The 20812-nt window shown below is 40.6% G+C and overlaps 1 protein-coding gene across 6 annotated transcripts in view; it reads left to right on the top strand.

Annotated features, from left to right (window-relative positions):
- The first annotated feature begins 11086 nt into the window (after positions 1–11086).
- EPHA7 (EPH receptor A7) overlaps positions 11087–20812 on the top strand; it is a 165680-nt gene continuing 155954 nt past the window's right edge. For all 6 annotated transcript variants that reach the window (XR_008449082.1, XM_054062171.1, XM_009556823.2 and 3 more), the window contains exons 1-3: positions 11087–11334; positions 15374–15438; positions 19865–20534. Coding sequence is in view for 5 of the 6 variants with exons in the window: in XM_054062171.1 (XP_053918146.1) it covers positions 11238–11334; positions 15374–15438; positions 19865–20534 (832 nt within the window). In the remaining variant the exon portion in view is untranslated. The remainder of the gene's footprint in view (positions 11335–15373; positions 15439–19864; positions 20535–20812) is intronic.

Genomic DNA, 20812 nt, shown 5'->3' with positions numbered 1-20812 from the left:
AAGGCCAAGCGGAGAATTTCAGCAGTCCTATTTCAAGCTGAATTTACACTAAAATGGGTGATCCTTTCAGGGGCACAAGGGAATGAAATAGTGAGTTAGATACTTTATGCCACAGAAACATTGTTCTCTTGACGTATTAAATTGTGTCCTTTTTAAAATACAAACAAACAAACAAAATCAGCCCAAACTTCTTCCTTCTGGTCCCTTTGCAGCCATCCAACTCAAAAAGGTAAAATGGATTTTCTTGAAGTTTTATAAGGAAAATATAGTCCCATAGTGAACAGTATGAACATTAAATTTCATCCCAGACTTAATTTTTATAGCCTATTTATAAATCTTTGAAATATAGTTTTGTAATGGAAATAGTGACAGACCCTTAGCAATAGAGCTGCTATAACGAGATTTGTCATTTATGATTAATTGAGGACAATCTTAAAACCTCTTTTCTAAAAGCATCTTCTTTCCATTTGCTTTATATCCCACAGAGCTATATCATAAAAATAAGTTCCCTAATTTTGTCAAGTGCCAGAGATATTCTGCTTATTTACCCTTAATGATAATCCAAGTTTCTGACACATAATAATTTCCTGCGTGTCACTTCAATCAAACTGATTTTAGTGAAAACCTACAAAAGCAGGGTCTAGGAATCTGCAGTGTTTTTAATAATGCATCTCAAATTGCTATATTGTTTTTAAATCTGTGAAATGCAAATGGATTTTAAATAGATGTGTACCTAATTACATGATTGAACTAAGAATACTGAACAAAACAGAACGGTTAGCTGAAGACCATTTAAAAAAAAATGTTTCATTCTAAATATTTCACTTAGTGCATTAATACTACTTTGTGAATGCAGTTCGTTTACTCTAGTGTAATTGAATTTGCTTGCTAATCTGTTTCCAAAAGGTGTTCAGAGATACAGCTGTACAAGCAAGTGGAATCTTATAAAGATGAATATTGATGAAGATCCAGATTTCCTCATTCCCATAGGAATGTTAAAATTTTACTCTAAATCTTTAGAAAGATTTGTTATCTCGCTTCTTGCGTATATTAGCGATGTGGGCTGCTTATTAATCAATGTTTAACAATGTAATTACAGCTGATTTTAGTCTTACCAGATAACACAGATTAATAAATGACCTGCAACTAGTGAAGTGTGTAGAAAGGGTAATGAATTCCTTCCATCGGAACATTAATTTATTAGTAATAAACAAAGAGTATGATGAATTAGAAGAATTTGTAGAGTTTTTGAATATTGCAATGAAATTTCCAGATGAAAGCATTTAATCATGCAGTTTTTATTCATTTATTTCACTTTTTATGCTATCCTGTACTGGGATTTGCTTTTCTGAGCTACATTAAGCAGTCCATTGAAAACCAGGTTTACAGAGTTTTATATCAGTTCACATTGATTCAGCTCATACTGCTACACACCAATTCTGTCTGTTACGGAAGGTGGTGTAACTTTGATGTGAACTAATTAAATTATTTCCATATAGCAAAACAACTTAATGCAGCTGAGCAAAGCACTGCGGAATTAGCCCTGTCTCTCCACTGGCCATCACTGTGTGGCATTCCTTCGGAGAACGATGTGCAGTTGTAGGTAGAAAGAAGAAGTTATAGAAGTTGCCTGATTAATGTGACCTAACTGTCAGTTCCGTGGGGTTATCACACATATTTAAATGCTAGAGAGATGTAACAGTCAAAACCATAAGCAAATGTCATTTTTTTAAAAAAAAAATTTTGTTATTTTAGCCTCCTTACAAACTCTTCTGCCTTTCCGTCATTCGGATGTAGACAGACATCTTTTGTAATCAGTTACCCCTTTCTGAGAACTGGATTATTCCCTATAACAGCAAAACTGAAGATGAGAAAAGAATCTAAGGTATGGGAAATACACCATACTTGATGGCATCATCAGAAACTACATCAAACAGAAGCAAAACTGTTTAGGTGACTACCACATTATCCCCAGTGATAACCCAGGACATCCCTTTACACAGCATATCAGCTTTCCCTTTTTGTATCCTTACTCCTGCTACTCCCCTTCCTTGAGTTGTCCCTCTCCTCATTTCAGCAGAGGGGAAGGTAAGTTCTACTCTTCATTTTCCATCACTCCTCTCGTTTCTTCAGCAGTCTTGAAACAGAGCCAGAACACTGAACACATGGAATCACGTAGATCTGCCATGCTCTTAGGTGAGAAAGGGTGCTTCCCGAGGTCATGTTTCAAAGCGAATGTGCAGAAGATGGCAGTTATAATGTCTCCAACCCACTGTAGGTTACTGTCTCAACTGCAGGGCAATTTCCTAAGGAATAAGTCCCGGTGTCCTACAAAAATCAGCCTGGTGGGAAGCTAATGAGAGAAGAGAGCTTTCCATTCCCACAAAAACCTGAAGAATTTTTGTTCTTCCAAAAATCTAATATTATCTAGACACCTGATATTGCAGATTTTTATACATATATATATATATATATATATATAGTTTGAAATATTTAAATGGTATGACTTATCTTAATGTAGAAATCTTAGCAGGAGCATAAAGACACTAACCCCAGGGGCTCACATCAGCTAAGGCTCAGTCTCACGGAGCTTAGTAATTGGAAGCATGTGCAGAGGACTATTAGAAGAGCTCAGAACCTACCGTACCTTAACCAACATCCATCTGTATTACCTATGTGTGTCAAAATCCTGCGCTGACTTCTGTGAGAACTGTATAGATGGAAGAATGGCAGTAGTGACTCTCGAAGTGACACAACAACTGAAGCACATGGAGGGGGAACCTGAGGGCATGTCTAAAGGGAATTTGCAAGTAGAAAGCACTGAGACTGTACAAGCTATGACTAAAAATATGCACAGATTTCAGTAGGTCAGAATATGCTGTAATGAATTATGTAACTGGCATGAATTCTTGCCAAAAAGCCCCAGCTACCATAATGTTGTTGCAATTATGTCAATTCACAGGAGATAAGGGACCGGCCCTCTGTACAAAGTATTGCATGCATGAAACTATATTATCTCTACATTTGATTTATCTACAATTATTGAATTTATGAGGAAATTGTGTATGTAGACACATACATATGTATGTTTGACAAATAAATGTACTGAAAAGTCTCAATCTGAATATATACAGTACAGTACTCATTTTGAAAGAAGAGTGTCTTAAATTAAACTCCTTGTGAATCCGAAGCAGATGAAGCTCTTGCCATCTGACAGCAGTTACTCACAGATACAGTAGAGGCAGTGCAGACTTAAAGCTATATACTGATTTCAGCTGGAAGGAATGTGACAAACTATGTTATTTTGCTGAGCCTGATTAAGCACCTAAAAACTAGCTTAATTATTCTACAGCTGCTTATATGCAAGGCACATTATATGTCGGGACAAAGAGGATAGAATAGCATTAAAGCTCTACAATCACTGTTTCTGTCTGAGGGAGGAAAGAAAGCCCTTGCACAGGCAAGCTAGAAGACAGCCTTCAAACAGGAGTCTTGCGAATCATAGCAAGGGAGAAAGCTAGGGGAAAGACGGAGGGAGGAAGAATGGATTGGGGCTGCAAGGTCAGCGGCTGAAATCGGCCCTGCAGTGCAACTGGCAGTCCTAACAGTGTGCCATAATTTTACAGGGCTCTACAGCACTTTGGGATACACTGAAGACGTTTTCAGCTTACCAGATCTGAAGGTCAAGAAGGTGACTTAATGCTCTCTTAGCCTGCATTGCCCCTTGACTGTAACTTGTAAGGGGCTCACTGTGGTTGGGTTTTGGGGCTTGTGTGTGTGTGTTTGTGTAGCAGTATTCATTGAGAACTCTGTGCTGGGTTTGGGAAAAACAAACTCCCACTACCCACACGGAATGATTAGGAGGTTATATGTTGACACTGAAGACGGAAAAAGTAGCTTAGAGTTTTTCTCCTAGAATTCAGGAAACTGATTTCTGCTGAAATATTTGGTTATATTTGGTTATCTTTGAAAATAGGATAAACAATAAAATGAAAAAGCAAATGAAAATGTAAAATGTTACTACATGTATTACACTTACCCTATATTTTAATGTTTTGGGTTGTACTATTAAAAAAGGGGAAAAAATCAAATAAAATTACACAGGATAGTCTGTTGAGTCTCTTCAAAGATGGCTGTTAAGACCTAAATAATTACAGTGTGAGGTAGACATCTGTCAAGAATTACCGTCTGGCTATGAGATGGAAAACAAAGTGCATTAACAAATATATGGTTGATTTCATCATAAAAACAAGAAAATTATAGGATGCTCCCAGATACATACTGAGTAGCACAATTAAACATATTTATTACCTATTGTAGAATTTGTAGACAGTGATATGGCAAAAGATTTTTCATGTTAGCCAGCATTAAGAAAGGGTGTGCTGTAGATTAGAAACCCTACTTCTAAGCAATTGGGCAACACAATGATAGATGAATTACTGTAGACAACTGCCATGTTATTCACTAGAAAGAAGAAGAGAGGGGAAAAAAAAGATAAATATTCAATCACACTGATGGGCTTTAAATTTATTGCAACCACTTAAGAGAAAGACCTAGACATCACTGGCAACATTTCAGCTCAGTGACAACTGTTTATTCTGCCATCATTGGGGGAAAAAAAAAAAAAAAAAAAAAAGCAATTAAAACCCAAACCAAATGAAACAAAACAACCACGAACAGGAAAAAAAAAAAACAAACAAACAAACAAACAAAGCCTATACCAACAAAAAAAAATCGAAAAATCTATCTTATGGTCTTGGAAAAAAACTGATATACAAAAAAGCCCCCTAATCATTCAACTGTGCTTACAGTTCAAATCACCTCCTCAAGAAAAACATGTACAAAAGGACAAATAAAGGATTTCTTGAAATGAAGTGTTTTCCATTTAAAGGAGCTTTAAAGATACTTAGTGTTTGCCTAAGAGCGTCAGTCTCATTCAGCCTCAATAGCACCTAACTCTCATCTAGATCAATGGCACTGCTTACAAGAGGAAAACATTATCTGAACAAAGGCTTTAGACAGGAGACAACTAAGGAGTTATTTGGTATATGTAAGTGAAAGAATAGCAATAATTAAAAGAAAATAACCTACTTAGTGGTGATGGGTGAAATTACCCATTTTGTGGTGCAGATTTTCATGGGGACCGAGACAACTAAACCTGGTTGCACGAAGGTCAGAAGGGGTTCAGAAGCAGTGTTGCAGTACTGTGGTTTATTTCTTAGTCTGCAATTGTTGATCCAGGCAGGTGTCAGCTTGCTCTTTAAGGTCAAATATAGCAAACCCTTTTGTCTTCATTATACCCTTAATTTTGCAGAGGATTTGCACCATCTCTACATTTGTATTACAAGATGATTACTCTAGATAAACCACAGTTGACTGTATAAAGACACTTTATTGGGTACTTCTGTTAACCTTTGTCACAATATAGTAAATCCTAAAGAAATCACATTGTGAAACTACAGTTGGCAAATTCAAGCCAAAATTAAATGCTTCTGAATCAAGCATTACTTGCCCATGAAACTCACTATCACATGAGCTTCTACATTTGAAGGAGATACATTTAGCTATGTAAAGTCTTGTGATTTACCATAACTCTTAAGCATCAACTATCTTAGGGTAAAACAAAATTCCACAAATTCGTGTGTGTTAGTTGTCAGAAATCTGGTTTACTTGCAGTGGATAATGAGAGATCAGTTTTTTGAGGGGAGGTAAATCTACAGACCAGGACAGAAGTAGCAGTATACATGTGCGTGGAATCTTGACAGAGTATGAGAATATGTGAAAGATGGTGAAAAGGGAAATCTGTGGAGGGTTGTACTCCTGAGGAATGCAATTCTTAAATTGTTCTTCTTCAAGGAACACCTTCTCCCATACACTTTGGCAGCTTTCCTGTCAGTAGTGATGCTCCACATCACTATGCTTTCTGGATCTAGAGGTGAAAGCACTGGAAGTCCTGCCATTGCAATCTGTAGTTTATCTTTCAGAACTAAATAAGGGTTATCACATCTGTTCTTTCATCCTTCCCCCTCCTACCTCCTCACACAGATGGGAGATTGAGAAGAGAGATGCTTCCATGCTCTTTCACAGAACCATAAGGAAACTGAGAGATTGAGACTGACTGTAAGAGAAGGTAACTTACGGAAACAGGAAATCTACTGGGTCTGATTTTTCACCTCAGCTGGGCTGAAAAAAGAATCTAGGACTCTCACAGATGGAAGTGATCAGATGTCACTTGTACTGAGGAAGAACAGGAAGATACTAACCTCCCTGAAGCATATTGCTCGAGTTGATCTACTACTTACAACCAATTAATTACAATAAGAATTAGCTACCCTTATGGTCAGGCTCTTCTGTGAGCAATTTTTAGTACGACAAACACCTTAAGAAAATCGAACTCTTAAATCTTACGGAGTATCGGAGTCAACAATGTACTTACGTGTGCAGTTACTTCTTGTTGCACTTACGCACAAAGGCATTTCTTTTAATTCATAGGCGAGCAATAGAAATTATCTCCTTTCAGAATACCTCCATATGCTACTGCAGGATGATAGCACTGGCTTGGCCTTCTGGGGCTTCCAGGGGAGGGACCACAGTACGATGAGGTAGACTAACAGACTCTGAAGAGTGATCAGCACAGAGACAGTACATTACAGGTCTTACAGGACCCAGATGCAGTGTGGTTTTGGACTCCATCCAACCCTTGGCTACTTTTCCTCAGGAACAGCAGAGGCATTTCATGTCCACATATGTATTTGAAATGCACTTAATCATATTGTTCTATAGAATGTATTTCATTTCCTTTAAATAGCAAGATGATACACCATCTTATCTCTGTACAGTGTTTCACTGGTTTATTGAAAATTCATAGATTTGAAAAACAGAATCTAAGTATCTATTCAGCACAGCGCACAACTTTAAATACCCCGAGAGAAATTTTGACAGTGAATTGTTATTACCATTCCGTTGCATGTGAAGAATTTTAGATGTGAACCTATTTTTGATTGTTGCTAACAGTTTAAAAAAAGCCCCAAACCAAAATTTCAACTATATAAAGGCCTTATTATATGAACATATTTTCCAAACAAGCCAGTCCCAGTTCTCTACAATTTCTTTATGAACAAGGAATATTTATTTCATGCATTGCCTTCTTTACTACAATAAAGCTACTCTGACTTAAAATCCAGTAGAAGATCTGAAATTGACACCATAAGGAAAAACTACCTCTGGTCCATTACTTCTGGAAGACTAAATGCAAAGTCTCATATAATGATTTATTATATATATATGTAACGTATAAATCAAACGTCATGAACCCACTGTATTTTCACATTAAAAATTTTACACAAATTTGACAAAAAACGTATAATAATATGTACTGTGTATTTCATAAAAAATCTTGAGCACAAGTAAAGGATTGCTTAGAGATTGCTTAGATTATGACCACAAATAACCAAATTCAGGGTTTAAAAAAATCTTGTATTACTTAAGCCTAATTTCTACTTTTACTACTGTAAAACACAATTCATGTGGTTTTAGTCAAAACCAGTTCTAAGTATCATTGTTGTGTGGACAGAACAAAGACTCAGTATCATTTTCGTAAACTATGTCTGAGGCTAACCTTCAATACCTTTTTGAAGTTTTTGAAAATTTAATTCAGCCCTGCCCTGAGTAGCCAAAAAAGAATGTTTGAATCCTGCAAAAAGTTAATCTGTGAAAACAGAATTTTGTAACTACTTTTAAACCATGCTCATTGCCCTACCTATGCTTGTACAGCCTTCAAATTAATCCCATATTTTTTTGTATCACAATTTCAAACTGAGTTATGGGGCGAAGATAAGAGTTTGTCCAATTTAAAGGAGAAAATGCTTTAAATATTTCTCCAAAGTCTGCTTAGACCATTGCAAGTCAGTACAGAGAAGCTCAACTAATATCAAGCTAGTGTCAATATAGGGAAGCCAGGTAAAATCAAGAAAGCCATTCTAACTACAGATAAATTCAAATAAATGTAGAAACTGGCCTACAGATTTTGAGCAAGAAAAAAGCACAAAACAGAATGAAGCAAAAAAGCAATATTAGTATCTCCAATTACATTGTTCTGTTCCTGTTAACCATTTACTTTGACATTGTCTGAATTGTAGCACATTGAATTGAATGAAGCTCCCAGTTGCCTTTTTTTCTTACCTTTTTTTTTTTTTTTTTTTTCCCTTCTCTCAGAGCTTTTGATACCAAATCTGAGCGCTGCGGTCCATTTAGCTTGAGTGTTTTGGTTCGGTTATAATATTTCTCTTTTCTGTTTTTGTTCACAGAGATCCAACACTCAGCTGGATGAGATGCAATATAGGCTGTGCATCCTACAGAATACAATGAAGTATTAGAAAAAAACTACAAAGAAGCAGAGGAAAAGGGGAAAAAAAATCAAATTCACGAAAAAGGATTTCAAATTCTTAATCAATTTCACAAAGATTTAATGCACAATTAAAAAAAACACACTGTAATCTGTCCTCTCAATGCACATGGATTGTTTTGGTGTAATTGTGAATATATCCACAGATGTTTTAAGGAAGCAGTACATACAGTATGTCATCTTTAGCTCAATTTATGATTATCAGGAAGACAGGGAATTTAAAATGAGTTGATCAGGAAGAGAAATATACACTTAAAAAAATTCTTATTTAATTTCTTTATATGCTCAGTCGTGCACATTTGTCTTTTGTATGGTTAATGTATTTACATAACTGTAAGTATCCTTATATGTTTACAGACCCTATACACATATTGTACACACATATGATATTAAGTAGTATAATATAGTACAATACAGCCTATATAAATACAGGTGATGTTGAAAATAAATGTCTGGCCTAATATTATATGCAGGACATAGATATACCTCATTACCATTTGAGCCTTTCTCCTGACAGTTTGTTCACTTATAAGTTCCAGTGTTTTTATGAATATAGTCATTCAAAGCCTCATTACAAATAACTTTTTTTTTAAGACATTGTGTAGGTTAAATATTGTATTTTGGGGTTAACAATGGTACAGTGAGATGTCTGCATTTTATACCATGAAATCATAGTGCACTAACTGCGTCAAGGACTTCCTACATCTGCTTTAGTAACTATTACAAGATATGGCATATGAAAACTACCTATGAAAACTTACCCACAAGTCACAAAATGCCTGCATGTAAGTATTTAAAACAAAGGAGTCTTTCTAAGAAAAACATAAGCAAACTTACAGTTCGGTACAGCTCCCTTTCCTCAGTATGCACGTGTGAGGATGGGAATGACAGATGAGGGAGGACGAGAGAATCAAGAGCATGTACTTTGTCTACACTCATCACAATATCCAGAGTATCAAAAGAGCCTTCTGAATGAAACGCAAAACCTGTCATATTCTAAGCTGTCAGTATTAATTATTCAGCAAGTGAAAGGAATACGGTACAATTTTGAGGCTACCTCCACACAATTCTCAGGAGTAACAAGGAGACCACAGGGGAAGTGTTAAAAGCCTGGAGTATGGTGGCCGTTTATCCGACAATGCTGAGCACGTTATTATTATTATTAATTCAAATTTCTCTCCGTCTACATCAAATTCCTATACACCAGCCCCCCATAATTTAAAATTCCATTTATGGCATAACATTTCCCGTCTCAGCGCCCGCATTTGCGCAAGGATCGTTCCAGGTTCTGGCATAATCTTGCCACCGAATTGCAATTACACCCCCTGCGCTTCGCTATCTTCGTCCGCTTCCAAGACAATAATCAATTATTCCGTTTACATCGCGTTTCCACCCTCCGAAAGGACACGGCGACGCACTTTTAACGGGGCTGTAAAAAAACAAAACCCGAGCTCCTGGTGGCAGCATCAGCCCCGGGAAGGTGCGTGGGGCAGAGCTGCATCGGGGGCGCAGCCGAGGGGGCTGCGGTGGCCCCGGCGGGGACGGGAGCGCTCCAGCCTCGCCGGGAGAAGCAGTAAGTTTTTGTGTCGCTCTGTTTGACTCTCTGAAGGGTGAGTTTGGAGAAGGGAATACGGAGGAGTGGAGGCATAATGCCTCCCTGGAAAAGCACTGAGTGGCCCGTAGAGTGAGCGCTGACAAAAGGGATGAGAAGTTCCTCCCTCACCCTCGGGTGGTTGGGTTTTGGTGGGGTTTTTTTTGTTTGTTTTTGTGGGGGGTTTTCCCTGTTTTTCCTTTTTTTTTATTTTTATTTTTATTTTTTATTCTTCCTCCCTCGTCCCTTTTCTATTTAAATTGTCCCATTGTTAGTGGATTACCCTCGCTTCAGGTTACACCCGACGGGAGATGGGGGAGCAACCACTCCCTTCCCTCCCTCCAAAAAAAAGAAAGATTTATATTGTCATAAAGCTGTTCTTCGTATATGGGGAAAATCGGAGACAGAAAACCCAAATGAAACAAAGGGAAGAGAGCCCAAGTGATGTCAGCCCTGAGGAACTTGACTTCTGGCAGAGGAGTGTCTCGGGGCACGGTCCCGCAGCTCCTGCCCAAGTTTCCCGCAGCAGCCCCGGTGCGCTCGGCCCGGCACGGCGACGGAGGCAGAGCCCGCGCCCGCCTGCGGCCGCTCCGACACCCCCGGCCGGGACACCCATCGCTTCCTACGGCGGCAGCATGAGGAGAGCACATAGAGAACCAGCCGGCCGGCAGGCTCCGAGCGTGCAGGGCAGCCCCCGGCCCCGGCTCAGCCCCCTCCGTCCCGCCGCCGTCACAGCGCGGCTCCCCATCCCCGGCGGCAACCCGACACCGCCGCACGCTCATTGGGCCGAACGGCCGACCCCTCCTCCCCAACCAGGGCGAATCAGGAGGCGGCTCGGCCCGCCGAGCGCCGAGAGTCGCTGCTGTGCGTCCGAGGAGAGCCGTCAGTCAGGTTGAAGGACCGGCCGCCCCGCCTCTGCGGTCCCGCCCCCCCCCTCTAATTGATATTATCGGAGCGCGGCGCGGGCGGCCGGGCTGCAGTCGGGGCTGGCGGCGGCCGGTCCGGTGTGCGGGTCGGGGAGCGGCGTGGAGGAGGAGGCGGGCGAGGAGGAGAAGGAGGAGGAGAAGAAGAAGGAAAAAAAAAAAAAAGAAGAAAAAGAAGAAAGGCATCCGGGAGCGGGGAAGCGCCGAGCCAGAGACTAGCAGAGCGAATTCTCCACCGTCCTCTAGCACCCACCAAGCGGCGGCAGCGGCAGTGTCTAGAGATATATAGCTAGAAATAAAATCATCCCGCTCCTGCACCATGGTTTTCCAAAGTAGGCTTCCTTCTTGGATTATTTTGTGCTCTGTCTGGCTGTTCCGCTTTGCACACACGGGGGAGGCACAGGCTGCAAAAGAAGGTAAGGTGATGCGGAAAACAAAAGTTTGGGCTTATTTATTGCTTTTGCACACGAAGTCTCTGTGGTAGCTTAGCGGAGGACCTGCCTGCCACCGCCAGCTGCTTGTCACCTATCCCCCTTAAAAAAAAAAGAGACATTGTTTTCAGTTGAGGTGAGAGGGAGGAAAGAGCAAGGCATTCACTAAGGGTGTGCGTGTGTACGTGTGAGAGACCGGGACAACTGCCTTTGCCCTCAGGAATGAGGTTTGCGAGGCATTTGCACGTGATGAAAAGGCATGGGGCAGGGGAGGCAGCCCCCGGCGCGGGGGTTCGAGCAGGGGAGCCTCACTGCCCCGGGGCAGCCTTCGTCCTCCCGGCGAGGAGCGGGGAGGGCAGGTTGCCTCGCTGCTCCCCGGGCGGGGGCTGCAAAGGTTGCGGGGGGACAGAGTTTCGGGGCTTGGGACGTTCCGAGGGAGGCACAGCGCGGGGCTGAGGCTGCGGGGCAGCTCCCCGCCCGGGGCTTGCGGTGCTCCGGCCTCGTGGGGCCGTGGGCGGACCGTGGGCAGGAGCGTAGGGGTGCAGTTTTGCACCGGTGCATTCGGTGGGTGCATACATCCTAGAGCCGTGTCTCTGCAACCTGTGTGCTCCCCGCCGGCATCGCTGGCGAGAGGGAGAGGCTTAGAGATGGATGTCTTACACGGTCTGCGTATCGCAACGGGTCTTCCCGGTTCCCGACAATCCAACAGTGCTATCTGTGTAAGGCGAACCCCGGAGATCTGTGTCCCCCGCTCACAGGGAGGAAACGGGCAGCTTTCTACCAGAGACTGATGGAGCTGTATAAAAGCAATTCACAGAGTCCATGTGGGAATCTCTTTTTCTCACGCTGAGAAAATCCGAAATGATTTAAAGGAGTGCCCTGGTTGCGTTTGACAGTCGAAAGTCCGTCTCCATCTTCAGGGGAGGAGTGGGGGGCGACGACAGGGAAGGGAGAGTCAGGGGCTTTTTCTATGACTCTTGTCTCCGCGTGTGTATGTGTTTGGGGTGTCCCCCCTCAGCTGGATACATTCACATTTTTCATCGAACTGTTGGCGTGCAGTAAAATACCATTTTGAGCTCGTAACTGGAGCTTAGAACAATCCCTCAATTAAAATGTCCTCTGCACTTCAGAGAAGGCGTTGATGGCGAGGTTAGAGAGGGAGGAGGGAAAGCGTTTCCTCAGCAGTATTTCTAAAGTTTATCTGAAGGGGCTGTAAAGCACAGAGACCCCCTCACACGGGGAGAACTAACGCGGGGCCGAGGGATGGGGAGCCGGGCAGGGTGCGGGCTGCTTGCCCCGCTCCGCCCCGCGGACGCCGCGGTAACCTGCCCGTTTGTGCGCGTAAGGCGTGCGGGGATGTCTGCATATAGATACAGCTGTACGGAGAAGTGTGTGTGTGTATAATGTCTGCATTTAAGCAAAACCAGCGTAGCCAAAGGAGGGTCAGGAGGGGGCGAGCGGCAAGCGGGGATCGATAGCGGCTACCTGCGAGCGCAGAAAACTCCCGCGGGGAGAGAGCTCGGGGGGAGAAGTAACTTTGGAGCTTCCTCCCCGGCCTCTCCCAAGGGCCGGCGGCGGCAGGAGCCCCGCGTGGGGTCCCACCGCTCCTCGCTGGGTACGGAAGAGGGACGGGGAGGGTAAGAGGCTGAAAAGTTTTCCGACTGAATAGAAAGCCTTCGTGGGATGCTGGGGAGGAGCGGGCAGGGCCCGCCCGGCTCTCCGAGCGAGGGGGTGTCCGCCTTACCTGCGGAGCCGCTGCCGGCCGGGACCCTCGGGGCGAGCGCGGGGGCACGGGTGTCTGCGAGACCCCGGGGCTCCGTTCGGGGCGCTCCCTCTGCGAACCGGCGGCTGCCGGGCTCGGGTGGTGCGGCGGGTGCGACTGCCGTACCGGCGCTCCGCCGCCGCTCGGCCGCCCGGCCCCGCTCCGCAGCGCGGAGGCGCCGTCCCCTGCGCGGCCCCGGAGCGGCTCCCCGCGGAGCCCCTTCCCCGCGCTTCGCCCGCCGCTTTGTCGCTCTCCATCCCGCTGCGATGGGGTCTAGAGCGGCGTCTCTCGCTGCGCCCCCGCGGGGAGACCGCGCCCGGGGTCGCGGGAGGCTGCGCGTTCCCGCGCGGCTGCGGTGGGGTGCGCGGGGCATCCCCGCTCCGCGAAGCCTCCCGGCGCTGGAGCGCAGCCCGCTGGCCCGGAGAGCGCTTCGACAGTAACTTTCGGGGCCACACGGGAACGCCACGTTTTCTTTTCGAGGGGGGTTTAAGGAGCGCGGTTTTATCTTTGTTTATTTCCCTGTTGTCTTTTCTTTCCGGGACGTCCCCATCCGTTGCTGTGTAATGGAGAACTGCTGCCACATTTAAAAAAGGAAAAAAAAAACCCAAATAAATTACAGCCATGGGAACTTGTGCTGGTGGTGAAATGGTTAAATTTTTCGTGATACCTTTTTTCCAAGGACCATTATAAATGTTCTTGTTTAACAAACCACCACACACACCACCTGCTTTTGTATAGAAAGTGTTACAAAGTAAAGCCCCTAATGAAATAAGCAGATAATCTTTCTAGAGAGAGCCTATCGAACTTCCTTAATGAGTGGTTCCACTTTATTACCGAAATACAGGCCTGGAAGCTACGGTTTTGTGTTCGGCTAACATCCTACATATTGCTGTATGAACCTTTGAATAACTTTTCTAGTCATCTCATCTTTCTAATAATTCACTGAAATTTTGTGTTAAATTCTGCTAGGAGAAGGGGCTGAAATCAGAGTTACAGCCATTCCGAAAGACCCGACAAAAGTTGCTTCAGGTTACATCCTTAAATCATGCATTAAAATATCAGCACTTAAATACTATGTGTAAAGTCATAAATAGCTTGGTAGCTAAAAATATACTGAATAGATTTAAAATGGGAAATGTTACTTTTTATGTAATGAAATAGAGATATGAAGTTAAATGTGCAGCTTTGAAGAAGGAATCTTTAAAGTGTACCAAACCTAGAAAGGTGGTTGATCACTCCACAGCTTTCACTGTTTGAAATACGGCATTACAGCAAATTGTTTCACCCTTTTTTTTTTTTTTTTTGACATCATAAATTAACATGTAATTTGAAAGTCATATAGAAACTAGTAACAATATGTTAGGAAAGAAGCTTGCAACTGTAATAGAAATAGATGAATAGATGAATATTAAGAAATATGTGTTTAGAGGTAACAGAGTATCAATAATATAACCTCCAGCATGTATTGTAAAATATTTAAGACTTGATTTACTAGGCTGTGATTAACCGCTTCTGGAGATGGGGTTACGTCTGTCTGAAAAAAATTGCAGTGCTACTAGAACTGATGCCTTTTTTTTCTGTGGAAGTGTCACTGGGGTATAATGACATGAAAATTTTAGGAAGCCATTACCATAAAGTGAATTAGTGTGATTTTGTGTATGTAGTGTTTTGTGTATGCAAAGTGTGAGGTAATTGTAGAGTATTTTATTTTCTGTATTTCTGGTTGTCATTTCTTTATAGATTTACAGCTTTATCACCTAGGGAACATATTTTTTTTTTTTTTCTTTCCAATTTGCAGTACAACTTCCAGTAAGGTATAGATTAGCCCAGTCTAAATCAGTTTGGAAAAGTGTTGAAATACTGGTGTTAATTTGTTTGGTTTTTAGCTCATTGCAATAACCAGCATATTGGAAATGTCCTTCCTATGACAGAAGAAATGAAGGGGACATGCATCTTAATGACTGATTAGTAACACTTTAAAGCACAAAGAAAGACAATATACTTTGATTTAAGCAATGGAATTGTTAAGATTAATGTATATTCGCTTATATGTGGATGCCATACGTCAATTTAATCATCTGTTTACAAGTAAATGAGTAATTGTGGTTGCAGATAAAGATTTTAATGATACGAAGAAAAAATATTAGTTTGTTCAAAAATTGTATTTTGTATCACTTTTTTATTCAGACCTTGTTCTTTACTTTTTTATTTCCAATTATCATATTTAACAAACAGTGGATATTATTTTTCTCTTATTTTTAGTAATATTGCTGGACTCTAAAGCACAACAGACAGAATTGGAATGGATTTCCTCTCCTCCCAATGGGGTAAGTACTCCAGGCAAAAATTAAGTTCCTGAAGATAGTTATTTTACCAAAGCAACTGAAAGACTTGCTATAAACTAGCTCCCCTACATACTTCTCTCAGTAATTGTACCGAGTATTTATGGCATCTTCATTTTGAGAGTGGAAAAAAGCATACCTCAGGTTAGGGTGTACAAATATTAACAAATTAAAAGGAAGAGTCTCTTTAAACTCACCTAAATTTTCTCAGTAGCTTTATGTTTTTATAGTGTAACTATTTGCGCTATACCAGAAGGCTCTGTATATTTATAACACAACATTTAAAATAACTTTTTCCTTCTTCATTTCTGTATGGAAACCTTCTGAAAATGTGTTTTTCATTTTCTATATAATGGGTGATCATAAATTTGTTTACAATGTTTTCTTTGTAATTGAATAGCACAGATTGAAGTGCTCGAAAATAAAAACGTTTATACTGCAGATGTGTTTGAAATGACATTCCAAAGTTGAAACATCCCCAAGTCTTGTGGAGCTTCATATATGGAACTTGGCACCAATTATGTGGTTAAGGCCACCTCTGACTTGCTTACAAATTAATCTCATGGTACTCCATGAAATGTGCCGCTGTAAAGTACATCATTATAAAAAATGAGAGTTTAGAAACAGTGGTGTAATTGTCTCATTTGTTATATACATAAAGTTGAGAAATGCTGGTTTCAGTCTGAATCAAAAGTGGTATAAACCCCCTCGTTCCTCACATATTGGGGAAGAACATTTTCAGAAAGATATAACAACTGTGTTGTTCTACCTTAGCTCAGTCTGATAAACCGTAAATTATAGGGACCGTTCTTGCTCATGGAAGCAGTCTTGCTGAATCCATTGCAACTTCTTGCATGAACAAGGACTTGGGGGATCAGGCCCTTAATCTTCAGCGCATTAAGAAATCTGGAGCCAGAAGAGCGTGAAGTGTGAGTAGGGATATAAAAGTGTAACAAATCCTTTAAATAAGAAGAATGAAAATCTGAAAGTGTCTTTCTTTAAAAGCAAGATCGTAAAATCAATACAAGCATAAACTGGAAACAAATCTAAGGACTTCTGAAAGAAGGTAATGCGAGCTCAATGTGTGTGATGGCTAATAACCTCGGCATTAGTGTTTTGCACTGATTGAAGCCTTTACCAGAGGTTTTTGAAAGATAAGCTTGAGGACAGTTATATTAGGCTAACCTGTAGATAATGAAAGACATGTCAACACATTTTACACGTTAGCATACTTAAAGATGAAAGTAGAGTCAAATTCCACAAATAGTAAAAGGAGACTTTCAGAAGTAGAAGGAAATTTCAATTAGGAATTAAAAGCGAATCAAAACTAATGGCTGGATTCATATGCATGAAAATGTTCGGAAATAGTTGCCTGTAAGTTAACACGAAAGTATAATTTTAATAATGTAATTTCGAGAAGAAATGTTTTTCTAGTTTCAATCACTGAATTTTCTACTACATCATAAAGACTTCATGGAAAAAAACACAGAAACTTAATCTTGAGAGAACTATGGCATCATCACAGTATGAAATATATCAGCCAGACACTTGTTAAATGCCTCATTCAACTGCAAATGTTACATCTAACAGTAATCTCAAACATTAAGATAACTAAGAAATTACAATACCATATATTGAAACCAATAGAACAGGACACATTCAAATGGAATTGCTTGTATATCACCGTATGTTTCAGCAGGACTAAGTAAAGTTGAATTCTCTTGCTGTAAAAGCTATCACTGAATTGATCTCTTTAAACAGATTTTAGTGAAATATGACTTCAGATGGCATAGGTGAAAATATATCCTGAAGTACCACTGTGGGGTTTTTTTTCCCTGCAGAGAAGCAGGTACATCTCCAATAGGCTAAGTGAAATAATAGGTCTGTGATTGCATAATTGAATCATATTTCCTTATTTTTTTTGAAAATCATACTCCACGGATTTGGGAAAATATTGGAAGATAGACTTCAGTGTTTAATGCCAGGGATAATATAAAGTAGGGGTCTTCTTATGCAAATTTAAAGTTTTGTATTTCCTTGACTGTAGCATAAGAATCTTTCTCATACTAGCTGGCCTTATGTAGTGGGATTTTGACTCAAACTAGGCTCATGTATTATGAAAAATTGTTTGATTTTATTAATTATATTTTGGTTTTTTTTTTTTTTTGTTTGGCTTTCTGTTTTTCTTGGGGGAGGGAATGGTGCTGGAGATTTGTTTTGATGGAACAGTCCACATCAAAATCTGAGGAGTCAGATTCTTTTGTGAGACAGATTAGAGTTACTTCCACTTCAAAGATATGACATGTTGTCACACTGGAATATTTTACTGCAGAACCTGGCTTGGTATTTTGAGGGAGGACTGCTTACAGAATATACAAAATAAATAAAATAAACTCCAAACCCAACTCAAAACAAAAAATCACCACTACGTGCTATGAAATGGAGATATAAATATCAGTAAAGTTTTAGGCTTTGTTCCTTGTTTGTCATATTTTTGTGGTTTTTTTTTTTTTTTTTGTTCATTCGTTTGTTTTTTTTTTTGTTGTGTTTTCTTATTTTATTTGTTTTGGCCTTTTGTTTGTTTTCTTGGTTTGTTTCTCAGTGTGTGAGAGCTAAGAACCTCAGTCCAGGGCCCTTTTTTTTTTTTTTTCCTTTTCCTTGTTTGTAGTAGTTCTTACAGAGCTGGAAAAATATCTTCATAGTAGAATTATTTAGTCTGAATGAGTAAGCTACTTTCTTCTGTTCTGAGATTTATATAGTTTCATCTGCAATCAGTTCAGTTAACTCCATGAGTATTTAATAATATAGTTAAATCATTTAATACTATGTGCATATATAATATCATATATGTCACATCAATATTAACTGTAGGTCTTTGAGATGCATTTTGATATTTACAACTTCTGTGCATTTCAGCATCTGCAGCTGTGATATATTTTGTGGTGATATTTTTTCCAGCATCAGCTCAGCTACATGTGCTTTTTCTTGGAGCAACAGACCAACATTAAAATGATCTAATTTGCTGTTAAATAGGCTTGCAAAGTACTGTATACTGCATGGCTCCTAGTTTGGGAAAGCAGTGCCTTCCATATTTGGTTACCGGTGTAAGGAAAGTCAATGAGTGCTCCATCCTGCAGAGGTGCCTAGTGTGTTAGTCCCGCAGAGCACTTAAGCACATGCTTACCATTAAACTCATAGCTACTGTCATTGATCTTAAGTCTGAGCTTAAGTGCATTATGAACACACGGCCTGAAGGCTAAGCACCATATGGAGAAGTCATGGTTGCCCGTATCATTGGGTGAGGGTAACTCAACCTCCTCCCCTCTGCAATTTATTACATCTCTGGTTTCTGCGGGGAATTAGAAGTTACAAGAAATGTCAAGAAAGATGAGAGACGGGTACTGCGTTGGTTACACCCGCTTAGATCTGCCTGGTTGATTTCAGTGGAAAGTTTGCCATTGCCAGAGGTGGACATTCACGTGCCACCAAAGGCCCTTGAAGTCTACAGGGCTGTTGTAGGCTTACCAGTTTGTTACCTATCTGGTATCCTAAAGAGATAACAGTAACAAAAATCAGGCTTTGAACCAGTAAGCTTTCAGTCATGTGGTTTGTCCTTAATTATGTATGTAATCTTATGGTTCATTTGAACTCCCAACTAAATTAAGTTTGCTCCTTTAACGTGGATGCAGCCACTGAACAGAATGTGAGGTGAGGAGCTCTCGCATGCCTTCTTTTAGTTTGTAAGTAGAACAGAAGGTGGACTGAAAAAAAATGGAATAACCATAATGTTTTTTTTATTTTATTTCACATTTTTGATTTTTGTCTGTATTCTCTTTATGTCACTTCCATCATATAGGAATGAAAACTGTATAGTTTGCAAATTTCATGACTCAGTCCCGTTGTTTCTGTACAACTGAAAGTGTAACTCGAAGTTTTATGTCCACAAGTTTTATGTGTTGTAACGCTAGGCAATTTCAGTTTCTAAGACTTCACCAATTTTACGTTTCCCTGGAAGCAAAGCTGCCTCCCTCCTTTTGGTTTTGCTTATCAAAACTGTCATGACCTCAAGAAAATGCAGGAAAACCCAGAGTGTAATCAGAACTTGGTACACTCAACAGCCTTCTCTGAAGCTTGCCCTTTACAACTGTATCTGTGATATAACAAGGATTTTTAGAAGTTATTTGTATGTGGGAAAGACATAAAGGGAGAGAGAGCCTGTAGTTGTATTAATGTGTATTTTCTTTCTTTGAGTGCTTGAGAGGATTTTAACAATAACCTACTTCTTAGGAAGCTATACTGTAAAAAAAGGTGGAGGGGGAGGCTTGAGTTGTATGGAAACTTTTAAAATACACAGTAGTCACATCTGGTGGTGTACTTGTTTTGTATTACTAACTGTTTGTTATTGTTTTAGTGGGAAGAAATTAGTGGACTGGATGAAAACTACACTCCTATACGAACATACCAGGTATGCCAGGTGATGGAATCAAACCAAAACAACTGGCTTCGGACTAACTGGATTGCAAAAAGCAATGCACAAAGGATTTTTGTAGAACTGAAATTCACTCTGAGGGATTGTAACAGTCTTCCTGGAGTTTTGGGGACTTGTAAAGAAACTTTTAACTTGTATTATTATGAAACAGACTACGACACTGGCAGGAATATCCGAGAAAACCAGTATGTAAAAATAGACACTATTGCAGCAGATGAAAGTTTTACCCAGGGTGATCTTGGGGAGAGAAAAATGAAACTTAACACAGAGGTGAGAGAAATTGGACCTTTGTCCAAAAAAGGATTCTATCTTGCATTTCAGGATGTAGGGGCCTGCATTGCTTTGGTCTCTGTCAAAGTCTACTACAAGAAGTGCTGGTCCATCATTGAGAACTTAGCTATTTTTCCTGACACAGTGACTGGCTCAGAGTTTTCCTCTTTAGTGGAAGTACGAGGAACTTGCGTCAGCAGTGCAGAGGAGGAGGCAGAAAACTCGCCGAAGATGCACTGCAGTGCAGAGGGAGAATGGTTAGTGCCTATTGGAAAATGTATCTGCAAAGCGGGATACCAGCAAAAAGGAGACACGTGTGAACGTAAGTAAACATGCAACATGTTGTAATACGCACATTATAGGCCATGTTCTACCAGCTTATTTTTATTATTTTTTTTTTCAAGAGAGATATGTCATCTGTTTGCTTTTAAAGTTCTTGCACCCTCAATCTGTAAACTTCACACTGGCTAATCCAAAGCAGTTAGCTCTTCTGGATATGGAAATCTGCAGTTGCGTACTGCCTTTTAAAATTTAAACAGGAACATTTAAAGTTGTATGAAGTGCAAATATAGATTCAGGATTAGCGTTTTAAACTGGTTA

Source organism: Cuculus canorus, chromosome 3, assembly GCF_017976375.1.
Source record: "Cuculus canorus isolate bCucCan1 chromosome 3, bCucCan1.pri, whole genome shotgun sequence".
Taxonomy (NCBI): Eukaryota; Metazoa; Chordata; class Aves; order Cuculiformes; family Cuculidae; genus Cuculus; species Cuculus canorus.
The sequence above is the reverse complement of the archived record's forward strand: the minus strand, read 5'-3'. Positions and strand labels throughout refer to the sequence as shown.